This window comes from Bos indicus x Bos taurus, chromosome 24, assembly GCF_003369695.1.
Source record: "Bos indicus x Bos taurus breed Angus x Brahman F1 hybrid chromosome 24, Bos_hybrid_MaternalHap_v2.0, whole genome shotgun sequence".
In the NCBI taxonomy this organism is placed as follows: Eukaryota; Metazoa; Chordata; class Mammalia; order Artiodactyla; family Bovidae; genus Bos; species Bos indicus x Bos taurus.
In genome coordinates this window covers 24,247,447-24,271,259 of record NC_040099.1, presented here as the reverse complement: position 1 = coordinate 24,271,259, position 23,813 = coordinate 24,247,447, and the positions used below count along the sequence as shown (strand labels likewise).

General features: G+C 38.3%; 1 protein-coding gene across 1 annotated transcript in view; it reads right to left on the bottom strand.

Moving 5' to 3' along the window:
* The window catches only part of CCDC178 (coiled-coil domain containing 178), a 384,374-nt gene that overhangs the window by 108,828 nt on the left and 251,733 nt on the right, over positions 1–23,813 (bottom strand). Inside the window, exon 18 of the mRNA XM_027525955.1 lies at positions 19,741–19,890. Within this exon, the coding sequence (XP_027381756.1) occupies positions 19,741–19,890 (150 nt within the window). The remainder of the gene's footprint in view (positions 1–19,740; positions 19,891–23,813) is intronic.

Below are 23,813 nucleotides of genomic sequence, written 5' to 3'. Positions count from 1 at the left end.
AAGGCTTGAACCTGATTACTAGGTTACCGGGGAAGACACCAGGAGAAGCAATCCATCAGATTTTAATCACCTGGAAAAGTATGGGTTCTCTGCAACACCAACATGGTTTTCTGAATAGCAAATCATGCCAGACCCATTTAATCTTGCTCTGTGATAGCATTAACAGGCCGCAGAGACAAGGAAAAATGATAGTGACAATCCATCTTATTTTCAGGAGGTCTTGAAATCTGCTCTTTGTCACATTTTCATTGACAAACTTGGGAAAATATGACTTTAACTACATTATTTTTAGGTGGGTGGATGCACAACATGCTTGAGTGTTCAATTAAAGGATAATTGAAACTTCAATTTCAAGTTGCATGAATATTTTGATATAGCTCCCAGGAACTGGTCCTGGGGACCATCTTGTCAACTGCTATTAGATGACCTACATTAAGTAATTTAGAGTGCTCTCACCAATCTCTGGATAATTATACATTCACTTACTCAGTATATATAGGAGATAAAAATTGAAAGGATGGAATAACATAAATACACAAAGCCAATACCTCAAATAAATCTGTCTTTTTAGAATATTAACAATGTGGTGCTACTGTAAAAATTACCAGCACTCTAAGGAAAATCTTAAAAGTTTAAAAGGAGTAAGACACGCAAGGCTTTAAAAAAAAAAACCAAAACACTTTTGCCCTTTCTTTGCTTTAGTTAACCACCATCAAGATACTGGTTTTCAGTTTTAGTCAATGGTAACCAGACTTTTTAATGAATTCAAAGCGAAATAATATATAGACAAAATTTGATAATTTTTGTGTTTTTCAAATTTTCTTCTTTATTACTTTTGTAAATAGAAGAGTCAAGTTACATTTAAAAAAAAAAACATGGTTACAAGCAAGTGAACACAAATAATATAGAGAAAATATGAGGATATCTCATTTGAAAGTGTTTTGGGCAATAAAAGAAATTGAAGATGGGCCCATATAGTGCCCATAAGGCAATCCCATCATGTGAAATGCCGGAATGGAGGAAGCACAAGCTGGAATCAAGATTGCCGGGAGATATATCAATAATCTCAGATGTGCAGATGACACCACCCTATGGCAGAAAGCAAAAAGAACCGAAGAGGCTCTCGATGAAAGTGAAAGAGAATAGTGAAAAATCTGGCTTAAAACTCAACATTCAGAAAACTAAGATCATGGCATCTGGTCCCATCATTTCATGGCAAATAGATGGGAAAACAATGGAAACAATGAGAGACTTTATTTTCTTGGGCTCCAAAATCACTGCAGATGGTGACTGCAGCCATGAAATTAAAAGATCCCTCCTCCTTGGAGGAAAAGCAATGACAAACTTGAAGCATATTAAAAAGCAGAGACACTACTTTGCCAAGAAAGGTCTGTCTATTCAAAGCTATGGTTCTTCCAGTAGTCATATATGGATGTGAGAGTTAGACTATAAAGAAAGCTGAGCACCGAAGAATTGATGCTTTTGAACTGTGGTGTTGGAGAAGACTCTTGAGAGTCCCTTGAACTGCAAAGAGATCAAACCAGTCAATCTTAAAGGAAATCAGTCCTGAATATTGATTGGAAGGACTGATGCTAAAGCTGAAGCTCCAATACTTTGGCCACCTGATGTGAAGAATTGACTCCTTAGAAAAGACCCTGATGCTTGGAAAGATTGAAGGCAGGAGGAGAATGGGACAACAGAGGATGAAATGGTTGGATGGCATCACCGACTCAATGGACATGGAGTTTGAGCAAGCTCTGGGAGCTAGTGATAGACAGGGAGGCCTGACATTCCTCAGTCTATGGGGTTGGAAAGAGTTGGACACAACTGGATGACTGAACCAAACTGACTGAAGGCAATCACAAAATGAGAAGACTTATTTCGCCCATGGTCAATGAATATTTAAGAGAATATACTGTTCAATAACCCATATACTAGACTATCACATACATTTTCATGCATCACCTTCACAGTAACATCTATACAGTGAAAAAGGAAAGAGAATTGGAGGAAATAGACTGGCTGGACGATTCTGCCCAGTTTTTATCAGAGACAGAATTCATACTCAAAGCTGTAATGACTTCTGGTGTCTCTAACTGAAAGTAGATTAAAATGTTTCCTTATTTCTTAAGTACATGTTTGGCATATAAAGAATAAAATCATTTAAGTGTGTAAGCATATATTTTAAGGGATGCAATATGGTTTTTTCCTATTCTTTCAATATTGGTTTAAACTGTCCTATAGGATACACCTTGAGTGCATGTGTGCCAAGTCGCTTCAGTTGTGTCTGACTCTGTATGATTCTATAGACTTTAGCTTTGCAAGCTCCTCTATCCATGGGATTCTCCAGAAGAGAATGCTGGAGTGGGTTGCTGTGCCCTCCTCCAGGGGATCATCCTGACCCAGGGATCAAACCCACATCTCTTGGCCAGTGGTTCTTTACCACTAGTACCACCTGGGAAGCCTAGGATACGACTTAACTTTGTATAAAGATGGAATAATCTTTATCAAAGGTATAATTACTTCAGAATATGCTGATTAAAAACCCTCATGACAATAAGTGAATCCACATTCTCTAATGAAAATTTTACTTATTTTAAATAAGCAAAGAAAATGAACTCTAGTGACAAGAATTTACAGTGGGAGTGAGGGATATTTGGGATTTTAGCTGGTCTGAATCTTTGCAGATTATTTTCTTCTGACTGTCCTATATTTTTCAAAGTCCCATGATATTTTCTATGGAATGCACACTTCCTGTTTTAAAGTGTTAGTCGCTCGTCGTGTCCGACCCTTTGTGACACCATGGACTGTAGCCTGCCAGTCTCCTCTGTTCATGGGAATTCCCAGGCAAGAACTGGAGTGGGTTGCCATTCTTGTTTCAAGGCCCTTATTAATTTTTTCTCTTCTTTTATGACATAAAATTGTTTTACATTTTATCTCATGAAATAATAAATGCTCATCATAAAAACAAAACAAAGGAATGGGGAAAAGTGTGAGACTTTTCCACATCCTCGTTACTGCTAACTTTTGGAAGATAGTTTTTGAGATAAATCACTAGACATAAGTATAATAAAATCCAATACATGTGAGAATACAAAGTAGGAATCATACTGAATCATAGCTTGGTTTTTCAATCAAATATGTACCATGGCTATTTATTCCTTTTAAAGTCTGTATAACGTCTCCACCCTATACCAGTTCTACTGCCATACAAGGAAAGTGATGACAATTTTCCTTTTAGAAACTGCACTATAATCAACATCATTATACATATCTTTGCAGACTTTTACAGATTATTTTCTTATAAATTCCCAGAAGTAGAAAGGCCATCTCCGTGGGTATGCATGAACATTTTGTTAGATATCCCATTGGGAAAGATCATCCAGGACCTGAAAAAATATTTGCCCAGGCAATTTTCCAGATGCTGGAGTTATGGCTGTGAATAAGATAATCAGCTTCTTGCCCTTACTGAGCTTTCATTCATTTGGCAGAAAGAGACCATTAACAAATGAATATAAAATATTAGTGTTTTAAGTGTTATGAAGAAAATAAAACAGGGTGACACAAAAGTGGACAGGCGAAGGACAACTTCAGGGGCTCTGTGAGAGCTGCATGTGGAAGGGATATTTAATGAGATAGCTAAACTTTAAGAAGGAAACATGTATAGGAAATCTGGGGAGAAATGTACAGCTGGAGAGATCTGAAATTTCAAGGACCTTACACTGAGAATGAGTCCAGTGATCCAGGATCAAAAAATAGCCTGTCGCTAGAGCAGAGTGGGGTGAGTGACAGACAGATGTGAGGGAGGGACAGAGTGTGCTATGCAGTCTGGGAGGCCAGGGCAAGAAGGAATCAACCCTGAATATTCATTGGAAGGACGGATGCTGAAGCTGAAGCTCCAATATTTTTGCCACCTGATGAGAAGAGCCGACTCATTGGAAAAGACCCTGATGCTGGGAAAGATTGAAGGAAGGAAGAGAAGGGGACGACAGAGGATGAGATGGTTGGATGGCATCACTGACTCAATGAACATGAGTTTGAACAAACTCTGGGACACACTGAAGGACAGGAAGCCTGGCGTGCTGCAGTCCATGGGTCGCAAAGAGTCAGAGATGACTGAGCGACTGAACAACAACTGAATGAGTAGGATGGTAAGTCACTAGACGATTTTAAGTTTTAATTTAATTGTGACACACAGGCATTAAAGCATATGTACCATAAATATATAGCTCAATAAATTATTCACAAATTGAATACATCCCTCAAATCAGGAAAGAAAATGTCAACAGCATCCCCCAGAGTCCCTTGCTGTCTTCTTCCCATCCCTACTTTCCATCAGGATTGCTACTCTCCTGACTTCCAACAGTATAGCTCAGTTTGGCCTGTTTATACAGACAAAGTACAACAACACAAGACAAAAACAGCCATTCAGTGTGTGCTCTCTTCGTCTTCTTTTACTTAAAATTATGCTTGTGCAATTGATCCACATTTAGGAATCTACCTAAAGTGAGGATGTTGATTAAAAAGTGAATGCTGGATCCTACTGCTGAGCACAGAGTACCCCAGCATGTGGAGGCTGAGCAAAGTAAGAATTCCTAATGTAAGATGAACAGAGTATGCAGTAAGGTGGGAGGAGACCATGGTGCCATGTGCATGGCCAAAAATGCTTCAGGAAAAATGAACAGTGACTGAATATTGGTGAGCTATTGAGCAAGATGAGGCAAGATATATGCTTAGATTTGACATCATGGACGTCATTGAAGTGATACTTCAAAGGAGAAAAGAATGCATAAGGACTGTAAATGCAGATAATTCCAAAGTGAAAGTCACTCAGTCATGTCTGACTCTTCATGACCCCATGGTCTAAACAGTCCATGGAATTCTCCAGGCCAGAATACTGGAGTGGGTAGTGTTTCCCTTCTCCGGGGGATCTTCCCAACCCAGGAATCGAACCGGGGTCTCCTGCAAGTTTTAATAAAAAATAAATGGCTCTACAGAATGTGGAATCAAAAGACGGTTTCTGAGATGGTGGATACTAGCCCATGCTTGTCAGAGAAGGCAATGGCACCCCACTCCAGTATTCTTGCCTGGAAAATCCCATGGACAGAAGAGCTTGGAAGGCTGCAGTCCATGGGGTCGCTAGGAGTCGGACATGACTGAGCGACTTCACTTTCACTTTTCACTTTCATGCATTGGAGAAGGAAATGGCAGCCCACTCCAGTGTTCTTGCCTGGAGAATCCCGGGGACGGGGGAGCCTGGTGGGCTGCCGTCTCTGGGGTCGCACAGAGTCGGACACGACTGAAGTGACTTAGCAGCAGCAGCTCATGCTTGTATGATGATGGGAATAATCCAGTCAGCAGGAAAAACTCTGAGGACACAGAAGCATAGGAAATTTTAAGAATGAGGCTGTGAGAAGGTGAAAGTGGATGGGATTCAGAGCAAGGTGAAAGGCCTTAATTGTGTTAGAAGCTGAAGTACTACCATTTTACTAGGAAGAATGACTGCAGCTATGGAGTAGATACAGGCAGGCTGGTGAATTTGGTTACGGAGAGACAAACAACCTCATCTTTTATGAATGTCTCTTTTCACATGCTCTCCCCTACCATCACTGTGCATACTTAATCTTAACAATGCTTTAAAAACAAGAATTGAAAACACGTACCTCATTTTAATTTGTATATACACAATTTTCAGAGAGGTGGAAACATTTTTCCTATGTTTACTGACCATCTGGATTTTTAAAACTTGCTGTATTTGTTGCTTGTTTGCTCATTCAAAAATACCTGTTTCCATCACATAAACAATAATTTGCCCAGATTCAGATTCCCGAGTGCCCTAATTTTTCCTATACATTTATGTAGATATTTTTCTGTCTTCCATTATAAAAAACTGAGGATAAGTCTGAAGTCAGTGTGACATTGTTTTCCTTTGTAGGCACCGTGTTTCTTTTAAATGGATCCATTCTGGAATTATTTCTGTATCCTTGGCATTGAAAGCTGGGTGAGGCATCACTAGAGATAATAAGCCCAAGAGCAGCTGTTGGTTTTTAATTGGGGGCAGCCCAGACCTTTCTCTCATGCAGGCATGACGAGCTGCCACTGTCATGGTGCACAGTCACAAGAGCGATTTCAGATGGACTGTCCAAGGTGCTCAGTCCTCGCACCCCCACGTAAGAAACATTCCATCCAGGTTAGCAAGCATTGCTCTTGAAAAGCTAGATCTGCAAGTCTGAGAGAGGATTCCCTGCGGTAGTCCTAACGTCAGCCCACATGCTTCCAAGCTTCCAACAGGGCAGGATATGTGGGGGCTTAGGGAGGAAGGTTACCACAATTTCTCCCTTTCCTGTTGTCACATTCCAATACTCTTTAAGGGATGGAAGTGTCTATTTTCCAGCACTTAGTATCTTTCTTATTTTTTCCCCAAAACTCTGTTGTGTTTGGGAGAAATTCTATTTTACTAGGGGCTTCCCAGGTGGCTCTACTTGTAAAGAACCTGCCTGCCAATGCAGGTTAGGCATAAGAGATGCGGGTTCAATCCCTGGGTCTGGAAGATCCCCCGGAGGAGGAAATGGAAACCCACTCCAGTATTCGTGCCTGGAGAATCTCACGGATAGAGGAGCCTGGAGGGCTACAGTCCATGGGGTCACAAAGAGTCGGACATGTCTGAAGTGATTTAGCACACATGCATGCTATTTGTATTTATCATTCCAGCATTCATTATTATAATATTCTTTATGATATTATTTTCTGGCACTTTGGGGTGTGTGTGTGTGTCTAACTCTAGTCATGCTACTATGCTCGGCACTCTATCATCAAATTTCCACTGAAGGCTTACTTCCCTTTGTATTCTTTGCAAATACTAGCTGCTGCTTGGAGCTGATCTCTTTCTCTTTTTAACATGTATACCCTGTGTCTTCATCTTAATTCCTAACGTAATTCCTATGGAATTAGGATCATCCATTTTGGCAAGCACATGTTCTCCAGTCTGAGGCAATGGGAGAGGAATTTTAAAGATCCTTTAGTGGCAAAGGAACATTTCTGCTTGGATCTCTGACCATTGTTCAGAGACATAAATCAATTGGCGCTTCCTGTGTAAAAACATAATATTTCTCCATCAAAAAGTATTTCATTCTTAGGCATTGCTTAATCATACTCACACGCAGTACAAGAGGTGTTACAAAGTATTTATAACTGAAATACCTCTCCATTTGAAGATCATACATGGTATGTGAATAATAGGTTGAATGGAGTAGAGAAAAAAATATAAGAGAAACTGTGGAGTAGCAGAAAATCTGTGGGTTTGAGTCCACGGCCTAGGTTTGGATTCCAGGACTCCTTTGTACTTACAAGTAGTATGGCCTTAAGTTCACAACAAAGCACGTTATGGGTTTTATTGTATCCCTTCCCCAATCACACGTTAAAGTGCTAGCCCCCAGAACTTTAGCATATGACTGTGATTGGAAATAAGCTCTTTACAGAGATAAGTGAGTTAAAATGGGGTCAAAACGGTGGTCCCTAATTCAATGTTACTGGTGTTAGTACCAGAAGAAGAAATTTGGACAGACACATATAGAGGGAAGACAACGGGGAGAAGACATCTACAAGCCAGGAAGAGAGCCCTGGAGTGGCTCCTTCCTTCACAGCTCTCAAGAAACCACGGACACCGGGGTCTTGGACATCTAGCCTCCAGAAATATATTGAAAAATATTTCGGTTTATGATACCCAGTCTGTGGTACTTTGCTTTCTGAGGAAAAAAACGTGACTATTTCCAGTTGTTTCACAGAGTTTGTACAAGTTAGTAATAAGAAGAGCATGCTACTGCTAAGGCTATCTGTAACTAATTATGATAGGGTAGGTGCAGCATTCTGGAGAAGGAAATGACAACCCACGCCAGGACTCTTGCCTGGAAAATTCCATGGATGGAGGAGCCTGGTAGGCTACAGTCAACGGGGTCACAAAGAGTCAGACCCGACTGAGCGACTTCACCACCTATTTAGGTGCAGCGTTCAGTGCTTCACACATGTAAAAGCGCAGCTTCGTGACTGTCACATGGAGATGCGTAGCAGACAGTAGCCATATTTATTTTCTCTTATCTAATGCAATAAAGCGATACTAAAGGGAAAATACACTGCGATGAAGAAGGAAAGAGGCAAAGATAAAGGAAGAAGGAAAAGAGATCTCATAATAAGAAGGAACTAACACACTGTAGGGGAAAGAAAGGAAACGTGTGGAAAGGTTCTCTACGCCAGAGAGCAACAGGCTCTGAAGTAGCAAGGGACCAACCAGTAAGTATTAACAGTTCTCAGGGCTAACACCAGAGAAGGCAGCTTTCTTCTAAAGCACTTTTAGGTGTATTTAGCTAGAACCGTCACAATGTACCTAAGCTTTCATTTCCATGGGATCTTTTCGTTTACATAGTACCTGTGTTGGAATATAAATAGTGAGAATGGAGAAAGGTTACCATGAAGTCATACGTAGTATTGTATTGACTGTTTTTTTATTTCTTTTTAGCTTTTTGAGTTACTGACACATTATTGCAGCAAAACATATGTAGGGTCAATTCATGCTGAATAGTTATTAGAAACCATGATAACAAAAGTCATTACACTGCAGTTCAGTTTTGACAGTAAAATTTCTGCAACATTATCACAAATCCTCATGCATTAGTGCAATGATCCTTACTATAGTTTCATATTAGAATCAAAAGATTGCTGTAGCATGCTTGATACAAAAAGTCAAGCAAGCCAAATTCTTTTCTGCTTTTACAGATAACATTTTTGCTCTTTTTCTATGTACATCATGCAGATGGTAGCTTTGTTTTATATACTTTTCTCAATAACCTATGAGTACATTGCATATATTTCTTTAAAATGAGGATTTTTCCTAGAAAAACAACACAATTCTGATTACCAGCACCATAGGAAATAATTTGAAAATGATTTTATATCTGAAACAACTTCAAAAATTCTGAAGCTATATTATTCACTGTGGTGTTATCGTTCCCTTCCTCAGATAATGTGTTAGCTGTGGGTATAGTTTTTTTTTTTTAATCAGTGTTTTACTGTGATTAGATAATACAAAATTTAAAAAGGGACATGTATATTATTCAGGATGACTTTTATAGAAAAGCTGTGAGAACTACCCAGCTGACAAAGGGAAATATTTTTTAACGTCTACTTGTTTATTTTTTAATAATTACTTATTTTTTTAATTTAAAATTATTTTTTAATTTGAGGTATAATTGACATGTAATATCATACACATTTCAGGTATACAAAATAATGACTCGATATCTGTGTACACTGCAAAATGATCAACACAGTAAATCTAGTCACTATCTAGCACCACGGTTTTAGTATTTTCTGTCCTGCAACTGCCAAGTATCTATATTACTATTGACTATAGTCAACATGTTGTACATTACATCCCATGATTAATTCGTAACTGGATTTTTGTACTTCTTGATGCCTTTCACCTGCTTTGCCAACTTGCCAACTCCCCTCCCCTCTAGCAACAAACATTCTGTTCTCTGTATCTATGATTTTAGTTTTGTGTGTTTTGTATTTTAGACTTCTGACATAAGTTTACATGGTATTTATCTTTCTCTGTCTGACTTATTTCACTTAGAGTAATTCTCTCAAGGCCCATAATCTTGTTACAGATGTCAAGATTTCATTCTTTTACATAGCTGAGTAAGATTTAATTGTGTGTCAATACCATATCTTCTTTATATATTCATTCATCTGTTGATGGAAATCCACTTGGTTTGTTTCCATATGTTGGCTATTTTAATAGTGCTGCCATGAAGAAACGGGTGCATGCATCTTTTCAAATGAGTATTTCCATTTTCTTTGGATAAATACCCCTAAGTGGAATTGTTGTATCATATGGTAGTTTTATTTTTAATTTTCTGAGGCTACTCCATACTGCTTTTCCCTGCTGCAGTGAATGCAGCAATTTACGTTCCTAACAATAATGCCCAAAGGTTCCTTTTTCCCCACATCCTCATTAACACTGGTTACTTTTGATATAAGCCAATCTAATAGGTGTGAAGTGGTATCTCCCTGTGGTTTTGATGTGCATTTTCCCGATGATTAGTGATGTTAAGAATCATTTCATGTGCCTCTTGGCTATCTATATGTCTTCTTTGGAAAAAGGTCCATTCAGATCTTCTACCAATTTTAAAATCAAATTGTTACTGTGTTTTATGAGTTCTTTATATATTTTGGATATTAATCCCTTACTGGAAATATGTATGCAGGTCAAGAAGCAACAGTTAGAAATATACATGGAAAAACAGACTGGTTCCAAATCAGGAAAGGAGTACATCAAGGCTGTATATTGTCTTATTTAACTTATATGCAGAGTACATCATGAGAAATGCTGGGCTGGATGAAGCACAAGCTGGAATCAAGATTGCTGGGAGAAATATCAATAACCTCAGATATGCAGATGACACCACCCTTATGGCAGAAAGCTAAGAAGAACTAAAGAGCCTCTTGATGAAAGTGAAAGAGGAGAGTGAAAAAGTTGACCTAAAACTCAACATTTGGAAAACTAAGATCATGGCACCTGATCCTACCACTTCATGGCAAAAAATGGGGAAAAAATGGAAACAGTAAGAGACTTTTATTTTGGGGGGCTCCTAAATCACTGCAGATGGTGACTGCAACCATGAAATTAAAAGACACTTGCTCCTTGGAAGAAAAGCTATGACCAACCTAGACAGCATATTAAAAAACAGAGACATTACTTTGCCAACAAAGGTCTGTCTATTCAAAGCTATGGTTTTTCCAGTAGTCATGTATAGATGTGAGAGTTAGACTATAAAGAAGGCTGAGTGCCAAAGAATTAATGCTTTTGTACTGTGGTGTTGGAGAAGACTCTTGAGAGTCCCTTGGACTGCAAGGATATCCAACCAGTCCATCCTAAAGAAAATCAGTCCTGAATATTGATTGGAAGGACTGATGCTGAAGCTGAAACTCCAATACTTTGACCACCTGATGCAAAGAACTGACTCACTGGAAAAGGCCCTGATGCCAGGAAAGATTGAAGGCAGGAGGAGAAGGGGATGACAGAGGATGAGACGGTTGGATGGCATCACCGATTCAATGGACATGAGTTTGCATGAGCTCCAGGAGTTGGTGATGGACAGGGAAGCCTGGTGTGCTGCAGTCCATGGGGTCACAAAGAGTCAGATATGACTTAGCAACTGAACTGAACTGAATTGAACTGGATATATGATTTGAAAATATTTTCTCTCATTCAGTAGCTTGTCTTTTCATTTTGTTGATGGTTTCCTTTGTTGTGGAGAAGAGTTTTAGTTTGATGTAGCCCCATTGCTTGTTTTTGCTTTTGTTGTCTGTGTTTTTGGATCCAGATCCAAACTTTCGCACCAAGATCAATGTCATATAGCTTACTACTTATGTTCTACTGCAGGAGTATTATGGCTTCAAGCCATACATTCAGGCCTAAGTCACTCTGAGTTAACCTTTGTGTATAACATAATGTAAGATGGTGCTCTAGTTTCACTCTTTGGCATGTGGCTTTCCAGTTTTCCCAATACCATTTATTTAAAAGGCTACCCTTTCCTCATTGTATATTCTTAGCTCCTTGAACATGTATGGAGTGAGTTAATTTCTGGGATCTCTATTTTGTTTCATTGACCAATGTGTCTGTTTTATGCAAATGCCATGCTGCTGCTGCTGCTACTGCTGCTAAGTTGCTTCAGTCATGTCTGACTCTGTGTGACCCCATAGATGGCAGCCCACCAGGCTCCCCCGTCCCTGGGATTCTCCAGGCAAGAACACTGGAGTGGGTTGCCATTTCCTTCTCCAATGCATGAAAGTGAAAAATGCAAGTGAAGTCGCTCAATTGTGTCCGACTCTTCGTGACCCCTTGGACTGCAGCCTACCAGGCTCCTCCATCCATGGGATTTTCCAGGTAAAAGTACTGGAGTGGGTTGCCATTGCCTTCTCCATACTGTTTTGATTAGTACAGGTTTGTAATAGAGTTTGAAGTCAGAGAACATGATGCATGCAAATTTGTTTTTCTTACTCAAGATTACTTTGGCTATATAGTGTCTTTTGTGTTTCCATACAAACTAGGATTGCTTGTTCTATTTCTGTGAAAAATGTCATTAGAATTTTGATAGGGATTGCCTTGAATCTGTATACTGCTTTGGGTAATATAAACATTTAAACAATATTAACTCTTCCAATCCATGAGCACACTATCCACTGATATAAATGTGGTGCTAAAGTCCTCTTTGTCATTTTATTAATTGTTTTCTGGCTGTTTTGTAGTTTCCTTCTGTTCCACTTTTCTTCTGCTCCTTTCTTTCCTGGTGATTGATGACTTTCTATAATATTTTTTTGGATTCTTTTCTCATTATCTTTTGGGTATCTACCACGGTAGATAAGCTCAATACCCAAAATATGAGTTCACATATAACATTTTATGTATATAGCACAGCTGATAAGTTAAAATTGAATTCGTGCCAAAACACTACATTTTTACTCTACCCCATTTTAGATTTTTGATGACATATTTTATCTTTTTTATTTTATATATCCCTTAACTAATTGCTGTAGTTTTAGTTAATTTCACTACTTTTATCTTTAAACATTTATGCTAGCTTTGCATGTGTGCTTGGTTACTAGTCTGACTCTTTGTGACTCCATGGACCGTAGTCCACCAAGCTCCTATATCCATGGGATCTCCCAGGCAAGAATACTGGAGTGAGTTGCCATTTCCTATTCCAGGGGGATCTTCCCAACTCAAGGATAAAACCTGAATCTCCTACCTCTCCTGTATTGGCAGGTGGATTCTTTATCATTGCACCACCTGGAAAGCCCTTATACTGGCTTTATTAATGATTAATTCATTACCTTTACTATATATTTAGTTTTAACAGTGAGATTTTTACTTTTATATGTTTTCTTGTTATTAATTAGTACCATTTATTTTTAGCTTAAGCAAGTGTCTTCTAACATTTTTGGTAAGGCTGATTTACTGGTGATGAAATCACTCAGCTTTTGTTGGGTAGTGTATTCTTGGGTGGGAATCATTTTCCTTTCAGTCCTTTGGAAATATTGTTTCACTCCCTTTTGACCTACAAAGTTTCTATTGAAAAAATCTGCTGTTGGAATTAGGTTCTCTTTGCGGATAACAATGGTTATTTTCTTTCATTGCTTTTAAAATTCTCTAATATTTGTGTGTCTCTTTGGGTTCGTCTTACTTTGACCTCTCTGGGCTGCTTGAACCTGGATAACTGCTTCCTTCCACAGGTTAGAAAAGTCTTCATATGTATTTTCTGCTCCTTTCTCTCTTTTCTCTTCTGGAAACTTTGTGGTGGTGAATAATTTGATGTTATCCCATAGGTCCCTTAAACTATCTTCACTTTGTTAAAACTCTCTTCATTTTGCTGCTCTGTCTGGGTGAGATTCATTATCTTTCAGTTCCTGAGCCTTTCTGCTGCTTCTTCTGGTCTGCTGTGAACCCCTCTAGTGTACTGTTTCATTGATTGTATCTACAGCTCCGTGACTTGTCTTCAGTACTTTCTTATGTTTTCTTTTTGTTGAAGTTCTCACTGTGTTCATCCATTCTTCTCCCGCATCATTATGACCATTATTTTGAATTCTTTATCAAGAATTTGGTTCTCTTCTAAGGGTTTACTTTGTCCTTTGATCTGGAAGATATTATTTTACTTCTTCACTGTGCCTGACTCTCCATATTTCTTCCCTGTGTATTAAGCAAAACCTTATATATATATTACCTCTCCTAGTCTTGAAGCAGGAATCATGTGTAATTGAAATTTATTGTTCAACTTGCCATAGGTTCCTGGTTGTTTCTCAAACCTTTGTGATTTTCTAAGCCACCTGATTTATTCTTGATAGGCCCCCACTGTTGATGGTGTGCCAAGACCTGACGGTGTTCCAAGTGGAGGAATTTTATATATATATATACACACACCTAGAGTGTCTTTGATATATCAGGGACCACATCACACTCAACACAGTAAGTCCCCTACATACAAAGCTTCAAGCTGCTAATTTTCAAAGATGTGAATGTGCTTTCATATGTTCAATCGCATAAGTTAGGTCACGTGCCTGGCAGACACTGCCACATATGTGCATCCTCTACAAGTGGTGGTGCTTTTATGTACTTTAGTGTACAGTGCTGTATAGAGTACAGTAGCACAATATCTTCACTTCAAACCTTGGATGTCCAGAAGCAAGCATAAAAGTAATGGTGATGTAGATGGTACAGTACCACCCAGACACCACTGGATCATTTTTCAAGAGGGTATATACAATTTAATCCAGCAAGGAACCAGAACCTGTGCCATCAGCATCAGACATGAGTGAAACTGCAGCTTGCCCTCCATTTCCTACTGCTGACAATCCTTCAGTTGTACCATCTCTCACCTCCTCTCTCTCTTCCAGTCAGTAACTCTTCTTGCCTGTTTGCTCACTGCCAGTCCCTGTATGCCAGCCTTTGTACTCTAAAGTCAAAGTCAAAGTGAAGTTGCTCAGTCGTGTCCGACTCTTTGCGACCCAATGGACTGTAGCCTACCAGGCTCCTCTGTCCATGAGATTTTCCAGGCAAGAATACTGGAATGGGTTGCCATTTCCTTCTCCAGAGGATCTTCCCAACCCAGAGATCGAACCCAGGTATCCCGCAATGCAAGCATACTCTTGCATAACATAAACTTAAAAAATGTTTTGTTATTTTTTGTGTTTGTTTGTTTTTATATATTATTTGTGTGGAAAGTATTATAAATGTATTACAGTACAGTACCAGTCAAGTGTGTTAGCTGGGTACCTAGTCTAATATAATTAGACTTATAAACAAATTGGACTTACAAACACTCTCAGGATGGAATTCATTCATATAGAGGGGACCTATTGTATATCACTTTTAAGGTGTTGCTATCATTTAAATGCAGTTTACTGTCAAGTAATTCTATACAGTAAAGATGACCAGAACATCATCTTCTCAAAATTGCATAAAAGATACATAAGTCTACAATTCACTCAAAAATGGCACTAGACTGAAGAATTGGTTCGATTTAAGCCAAGCTGACTTTTCTAAAGTATTATTCACAAATATATACTTAGTTTTTGGTGTTTCTCTCATGGAGTCTGGACAGCAGAAGGGAGATTCATTAGGATAAAGCAAAACTGATCAACAGTTTTCAGTCTCAGGAATCACAGAGATTCATTCATCAGAGGTCTCCTGAGAGGTCTTCAGAGAAGGGATAGTAGGAATTTAATGCAAGCTCATCAGTCTATGAAGTGTGGTAACGCCTTTAGAGTGTGTGTGTGTGTGTGTGTGTGTGCACATGCACAGGCTTTTCTACCTGTGTTCCAAGAGAAGGAGGAGGAGATTACATAGCTGTCATAGGCAAAAGCTATCTAAAAATTATGCTTTTCCTGGTGAAGAAATGAATTTCTATCCACATTGAAACTAGCACATACAAATCACCACCTGAAGCCTATTTTTAATACATGCAAGATAACAAGCAATATGAAATACTTATAAAAATGAGAACTAAAACAGCTTTCACATTTTCTTTAGGAAAATCCTTTTTTTTTTCATTGCTGGCACTGACTTTGACTCCTCACCAAATCAATGTAAAGTGAATTTTAGAGGAAACTCACATTTCAAAACTAAAAGAGGGAAGCAAAAACATGCTAATAAGATACCTGAATGATACAATATTTTTGAGATTTTATGATGGAAACCATCCATTGAGGTTGAGGCGATTCAGATTAAATAGCAAAAGTTCATGATCTGTCCATTGGTTAAGTGAAGAGAGGATGTTGTTGGGCTTTGAATCTATGGTCGTTTCTAGGAAAGAATCTCTTGGATTCTGAGATCACAGCAGTCAGCCTGGAAGCTGAAATGAGGTAGCATAATCCTGTGCCCTTGATTATATATTTGTCAGTACAAGAGATGATTAATCATTTATTCTAAATAATTAAATGAATGATGAAATGTTTGCATTCCATGAGACCCAGAAGTGTCCCTTAGAACACAGAGTAGTCTTCTGATTCATGTGCCTATGTGATTCCTTCACAAGCTCAGGTCACATTAAGATGATGCTCCAAACTGAGCACATCCATAGCAGTTACTCATTATTTCTCAGCTATTGGTCCACTAAAACCTTGGGAAAATATCACAGCAGACGTTCATCCATAGTCTCTTGGAGATGATACTTGAACCTAAGTTAAGGCAACCGTGTCCTGGACCAAATTTTCTTTAATTAACTTTATATATGTTAAACCCCTGAGTCACTCTTTCCCTAAGATTCCTCATTATCGAAACAATCTTCTAAAGAGATGTGTATATTTCTAAAGGCACTCCTAGTTTTACAGTTTAAGAGTCATGAAACATATCTATAATCCTAATGAAAATTAAATAGCTTCTAATTAAGTAGGTAGTCCTTTCCCCACCAGAAAATCATCACTGAAAAAGTAGCTTCAATGAGATGAAATTACAAAAATAATTAGTGAATCAAATAATGTTTCAGTTGGATACTAGAGACATAATCCATAAGTTATATGGTTTTTACATGCTTTTAACCCAACATATTGGGTTTTGTTTAGCAATGCTATAGTAGAGCTATGAAACGGTTAGATGTAGGAAAATTCTGAGTTTGATTCCCACCTCAGTCAGTCTTCCTCTACTCGAGTGACCATGCAACACATTCAAAACTCAGTTCCTTACTTACATAGGAGATGATGAAAATCATAATAACAGAAAACTTTCCAGGATGACTGGGGGGTATTTCAGAGAGAATGTTTGAAAATTGTATGGCACATACTCCTGGTTCACATAAGTGCTTGTTAAGAATTGACTGATTCTATAATAATTTGTATTCCCTTCGTATTAAAGCACTGAGAAGCAGAGAAGTCCAAAGTTTAAGCTTTATAAGTCATTTATAAAAGAATTGAAGTATATTATACATCAGTTTTGGAAGAGATCTTATTTTCAGCCAACAAAACCATCAACGTTTGCATGCTTGCTTAGCTTACTTTTCTTTGCAGGCCTGAAGAGCTCAAGATAGCAATTGAAACAAACCCACAGTGATTTGATCAACATATCCATGGCTTTTGTTTAGAAAAAGAAAATATGAAAAATATATTTGAAAGCTTTCAACACAGAAATACAAGCTGTTTTTCAATGATTTCCCCTCCATTCCTCCTTAGTGTTATTTTAAATTTTGAGATCTGAGAAGTTTTAGAATAGATTCTATTCTATAATTACCTATGAATGGGGCTAATAAGAATTTTTCATAATTGTTTTTGTTTGTTTCTGATTTTTAAAGCATAAAATATCCATCACTGCAAATTTTAAACATACAGGAAAGTATCAAGAAACATGCAAAACAAGCAGACATAATTCTATCACCAAAAGTAAAACTATAATATTACGAAATTTGAGTCAACTGCATATAAAATGTTGTTAAGGATGGGGTCATATTTCATATTTTTTAATATTTAATTTTTTTACTCTTCCATTAAGCTTTCGTTGCTACTCTTGTTCTAAAAGTACTGAGAAGTTGAACAGTGTATAATCATCTGTGTATAAAAAATATTCCCTAAGAAGTATGATAATTAAAATATAATTATTTACTCTGCCAAAAGGAATGTATGTTCAGAAGCAATGAAATTATTCAAAAGCAGGAGAAAGACACAAAGAATTCCATTTTATCTAACAGGAAATTCAACAAGGGAATCACAGATTGAGCAGTGCTTTTGTGTACCCAAAACTAAACTGGTCAAGGGAAATGCTTCAATATCAAGAAAATGGACCAAAATATTAAAGGGTTTTCTCAGTTTTGATGGCCAAATTCCATCCTGTAAGCAGTGCATTAGACGCTAATGACATACGATTTCTCACTGACAGATTTAACAGCATCAATAAGGCCTCTCTGTCCATTGCAGCAAATTGATCCTACATGACACCGACAAGGGCAGCCTGCACTTAATGACCTCCATCGCTGAAGGATGGAAATGAAAAATGATTGGAAGTACAAATAAATCTCTGAAAGTTTCCCTGAAACAGGTGTGCTAAAAGTGATTCGTTTGAGGGATCATCAGAAACATAAACCCAGTCTCCTAGCATGCCCCACTGTCTGTCATCCAAGAGTCTCACTCCTTGGATCCTGAATTGATGTGCTTTAATTCCAAAAATGACATCAAGACAAGTTGGTTCTTACTATGTAAATACTATGTAAGGGATCTCTCTTAAATGCATGTTCTTCGCTATTCATGCAGGTATCTAATTTATTTGTCATTTGCTACCAAAGGATTCTACACAAACTGGTAAAAACATACACAGGATTTATTTTTGTTTTCCTTCTGGCTAGAAAAGGAAATACAGTACTAACCTCGATATCTTTTTTATACTCATCAATCATCAGCAACAAAACATGTTTAAATAACAATGTCTAACGCATGAAGCGACTGGACAAACGCTCCATGGATAGACAGATATTCTTTCTATGAATCCGGCACAATGAGTTGAGGAAGATTTTAGCATATAATTGTGTTCTCAATTCTTTCCCAAACACATTTGTTTCTTGATCTACCTTCATCTTAATAATACTTCAATACAAATTTTTAACAGAAGAAGACACACCCTCTCTCCCAATATATTTGGAAGCTTTAACTCAAATGAGAGTAGATGGATAGGAAATAAAGCGTGTTTATAAACAGCATAGCAGATGAATGTAATGTTAATAGTCACTCACAGTTGTGTGTGTGTGTGTGTGTGTTGGTCTCTCAGTCATGTCTGACTCTTTGTGACCCCATATGGACTGTAGCCCACCAGGCATCTCTGTCCATGGGAATTCTCCAGGCAAGAATACTGGAGTGGGTTGCCATTTCCTTCTCCAGAGGGTCTTCCCGACCCAGGGATCAAACCTTTGTCTCTTGCATCTCCTGCATTAGCAGGCGGATTCTTTACCACTGCGCCACCAGAGGAGCCCCCCTACTGGTTTTTATAGGTAGGTGAAATGTTAGAAATTAATCATGCCTCTAGTTTCTGAAATATAAATTCTGGGAATACACAAAGACTCAAAGGAAAATAACTTCTTGTGAAGAGAAATTGGAGAAGAATATAGAGGAAGCAGCTGTATCTTGACACTTTAATAAAGAACAGAGCTTTCTCTTTACTTTTGGATTTGTGGCATATTGCATGTTTTACTTTTTTGTTTTTAGTATTATGGAAGGTTTTACAAAATGTATTAGAATTTCTGATGATTTCCAATAACCTGCGATGTCAACTATTTCTTCAAGTTCCTAATTAAGCCTCATATTTAATAAGAAAATAGAAATCAAAATATGGAGCTCATAAACATGAGGGAGAATTAGAGGTATATCATGAAAAGTTACCTACAGAGAGAATTGAAATTTGAAGTGTATGATAATATACTTAAATTTATGAACTATAAATATTTGGTACTTCAGGCCATAATATTTAAAAGTAAATTAGTCTAAAATAGTAGAATATAAGTATGCTTTTTCATTTCTCAAATAGCGTTTCAAACTTCAACTTCAAAATGTTGATAAAATATACAACAAAACTTTAAAAAAGAAAATGTGCCATTTGGTGGCATATAAAGAACCACCCTAAGACTGGCGACCTCATGACTGACTGTCTACTGTTACTTTTTGTGGTACATATGTCAAGTAAATCATTATAATAGAAAAATGAGTAAAACCTACCTGTTTCTTATCTCTAATTGAACCATCAAATGATAGTTGTCTTTCAAACCGGCTGAAATAATTGTCCTTTACTGTTAAGAATATATTCTGTAATCTCTGATACTCTTGAGCTAAACGTAGATTTTCTTCCAGTGAGTCGTCTTGTATTTTCTAGAAGATAAATATGCACATGTACTTAATTAAATCATTTAAAATTATGTTTGTATTTTTACATCATTTGAATTATCTAAAAGTACTACTTATATATAAAAGTCAGTTTTCATTCCAATCCCAAAGAAAGGGCAACGCCAAAGAATGCTCAAACTACCGCACAATTGCATTCATCTCGCATGCTAGCAAAGTAATGCTCAAAATTCCTCAAGCCAAGCTTCAACAGTACATGAACCATGAACTTCCTGATGTTCAAGCTGGATTTAGTAAAGGCAGAGGAACCAGAGATCAAATTGCCAACATCCATTGGATCACTGAAAAAGCGAGAGAGTTCCAGGAAAACATCTACTTCTGCTTTATTGACTGCGCCACAGCATTTGATTGTGTGGATCACAGGAAACTGTGGAAAATTCTTCAGGAGATGGGAATACCAGACCACCTTACTTGCCTCCTGAGAAACCTATATGCAGGTCAGGGAGCAACAGTTAGAACTGGACATGGAACAACAGACTGGTTCCAAATAGGAAAAGGAGTACGTCAAGGCTGTATATTGTCACCCTGCTTATTTAACTTCTATGCAGAGTACATCATGGGAAATGCTGGGGTAGAAGAAGCACAAGCTGGAATCAAGATTGCCAGGAGAAATATCAATAACCTCAGATACACAGATGACACCAGCCTTATGGCAGAAAGTGAAGAAGAACTAAAGAGCCTCTTGATGAAAGTTTTAGAGGAGAGCGAAAATGTTGGCTTAAAGCTCAACATTCAGAAAACTAAGATCATGGCATCTGGTCCCATCACTTCATGGCAAATAGATGGGGAAACAGTGGAAACAGTGTCAGACTTTATTTTTTTGGGCTCCAAAATCACTGCAGGTGGAAATTGCAGCTATGAAATTAAAAGACATTACTCCTTGGAAGGAAAGTTATAACCAACCTAGATAGCATATACAAAAGCAGAGACATTACTTTGACAACAAAGGTTCGTCTAGTCAAGGCTATGGTTTTTCCAGTGGTCATGTATGGATGTGAGAGTTGGACTGTGAAGAAAGCTGAGCACTGAAGAATTGGTGCTTTTGAACTGTGGTGTTGGAGAAGACTCTTGAGAGTCCCTTGGACTGCAGGGAGATCCAACCAGTCCATTCTAAAGGAGATCTGTCCTGGGTGTTCATTGGAAGGGCTGATGCTGAAGCTGAAACTCCAGTACTTTGGCCACCTCATGCAAAGAGTTGACTCATTGGAAAAGACTCTGATGCTGGGAGGGATTGGGGGCAGGAGGAGATGGGGATGACAAAGGATGAGATGGCTGGCTGGCATCACCGACTTGATGGACATGAGTCTGAGTTGACTCTGAGAGTCGGTGATGGACAGGGAGGCCTGGCATGCTGTGATTCATGGGGTCGCAAAGAGTCGGACATTATGGAGTGACCGAACTAAACTGGATATGTTGTAGAAAAATAAAACCAAAAACATGCTTCCCATGACACTAACATCCTCCTTGGCTGTTAGTAGTTTTCTTTCTTGATGCAGATGGGTTTGTGTTAAACACTGATTCATCAGAGGCTATATGATTTTGTTTCTCTCTTTCCCAGACCCCCATCCACAATGCCTTGGGAAGGATCTAGTCCTAAGGCTTCACCCAGCATTCTAGGAAACGTCCTCCAGTATTCCCTTCTCTTTTCCTTTTCTCAAGTCCTGGGGCTCAAGTAGAGAGAAGACATTTAGAAGGTTAGAATCCTATTTGCAAGAGGTTCAGAATGGTGGCACAAACAGAAAACATTCAAAACACAGAGAAGTGAAGAGTTAAAATAGATGAGGAGCAAGGAATGCAGTGTTTGGAGCACCCACAGAAAGTCATTATTTGTTACTAGTATACCAGAATCCGCCTGCAATGGAGGATACCTGGGTTCGATCCTTGGGTTGGGAAAATCCCCTGGAGGAGGGCATGGTAATCCACTCCAGTATTCTTGTCTGGAGAATCCCCATGGACAGAGGAGTCTGGCAGGCTACAGTCCATGGGGTCACAAAGAGCTGGACACAACTGAGTGACAAAGCACATACCTTCAGTTCAGTTCAGTTGCTCAGTCGTGTCCGACTCTTTGCAACCCTGTGAACTGCAGCATGCTAGGCTTCCCTGTCCATCACCAACTCCCAGAATTCACCCAAACTCACATCCATCAAGTCGGTGATGCCATCCAGCCATCTCATCCTCTGTTGTCCCCTTCTCCTCCTGCCCCCAATCCCTCCCAGCATCAGAGACCTTTCCAATGAGTCAACTCTTCGCATGAGGTGGCCAACATATTGGAGTTTCAGCTTTAGCATCAGTCCTTCCAAAGAACACCCAGGGCTGATCTCCTTCAGAATGGACTGATTGGATCTCCTTGCAGTCCAAGAGACTCTCAAGAGTCTTCTCCAACACAACAGTTCAAAAGCATCAATTCTTTGGTGCTCAGCTTTCTTTACAGTCCAGCTCTCACATCCATACATGACTACTGGAAAAACCATAGCCTTGACAAGACGGACCTTTGTTGGCAAAGTAATGTCTCTGCTTTTCAATATGCTATCTAGGTTGGTCATAACTTTCCCTCCAAGGAGTAAGCGTCTTTTAATTTCATGGCTTCAATCTCCGTCTGCAGTGATTTTGGAGCCCCCAAAAATAAAGTCTGACACTGTTTCCCCATCTATTTCCCATGAGGTGATGGGACCAGATGCCATGATCTTAGTTTTCTGAATGTTGAGTTTTAAGCCAACTTTTTCACTCCTCTCTTTCACTTTCATCAAGAGGCTCTTTAGTCCCTCTTCACTTTCTGCCCTAAGGGTGGTGTCATCTACATATCTGAGGTTACTGATATTTCTCCCAGCAATCTTAATTCCAGCTCGTGCTTCTTCTAGCCCAGCGTTTCTCATGATATACTCTGCATAGAAGTTAAATAAGCAGGGTGACAATATACAGCCTTGACGTACTCCTTTTCCTATTTGGAACCAGTCTGTTGTTCCATGTCCAGCTCTAACTATTGCTTCCTGACCTGCATATAGGTTTCTCAAGATGCAGGTCAGGTATTCTTAGCTATGTGAAAACCTAAACCTGCTTCTGTGAGCAGTCAAGAACTACATAACACTCCCCATGACTAAATAAATATATGTCAAATCTAATACAGACCTGTCAGTATGTACCTTTTGCCAATATTACCCACTGGCAAATTAAGCTCTGTCTATCATTTTAAATTAGATGTATGACTCAGTTTATTTGCTGATTTCTAACAGAAAATTTTCTTTGGCTGCTTCAAAAATATGTGGAATATATCAACAGCCTTAAGTATTTTCAAACCTGCAAATCTAGTAAATCATCTCATGAAAATTTATCCTAATCAAAAAACTTAATCTGTCGCAACCTTATTTATAACAGTAAAAAGTTTTCAAAACATACAAATGCAGATTAATCATGATGATGATAATGATGATTAAGTAACTAGATATAAAAATAACCATTGTGAAGCAATTAAAAATGTCTCTTTAGGAAAATTGCTATCCCATCAAACCTTTAGTATAAGTTGTTAAAAAAATATATTGCAGGATGGAAATGTGCACAGAGGAAATGTAATTCAGCAGAAAATTGCCTGTACAAATATTTCTATATTTATACACTAGAAGATTTATTAAGGTCAACAAACATATTTCTCATGAAAGCTTGGTATCCATATTGATCCCTAATGATTAATGGTATGTCATAGGTGTTCTTCAAAAAGCCAAAATGATGAACTGAGAGCAATTTTAAGTGTTCTTGTCCTAATTCTGGAACAGTAATTTGAAACTTTAGACACTTCAATATAATAGACTTGCTTAAAATCACAAAATTATCCTTTGACAGGAGGACAAAGTGTCTACGAATATTTTTCTTCGATGAAGGTGCCTTTGAAAGGGTGG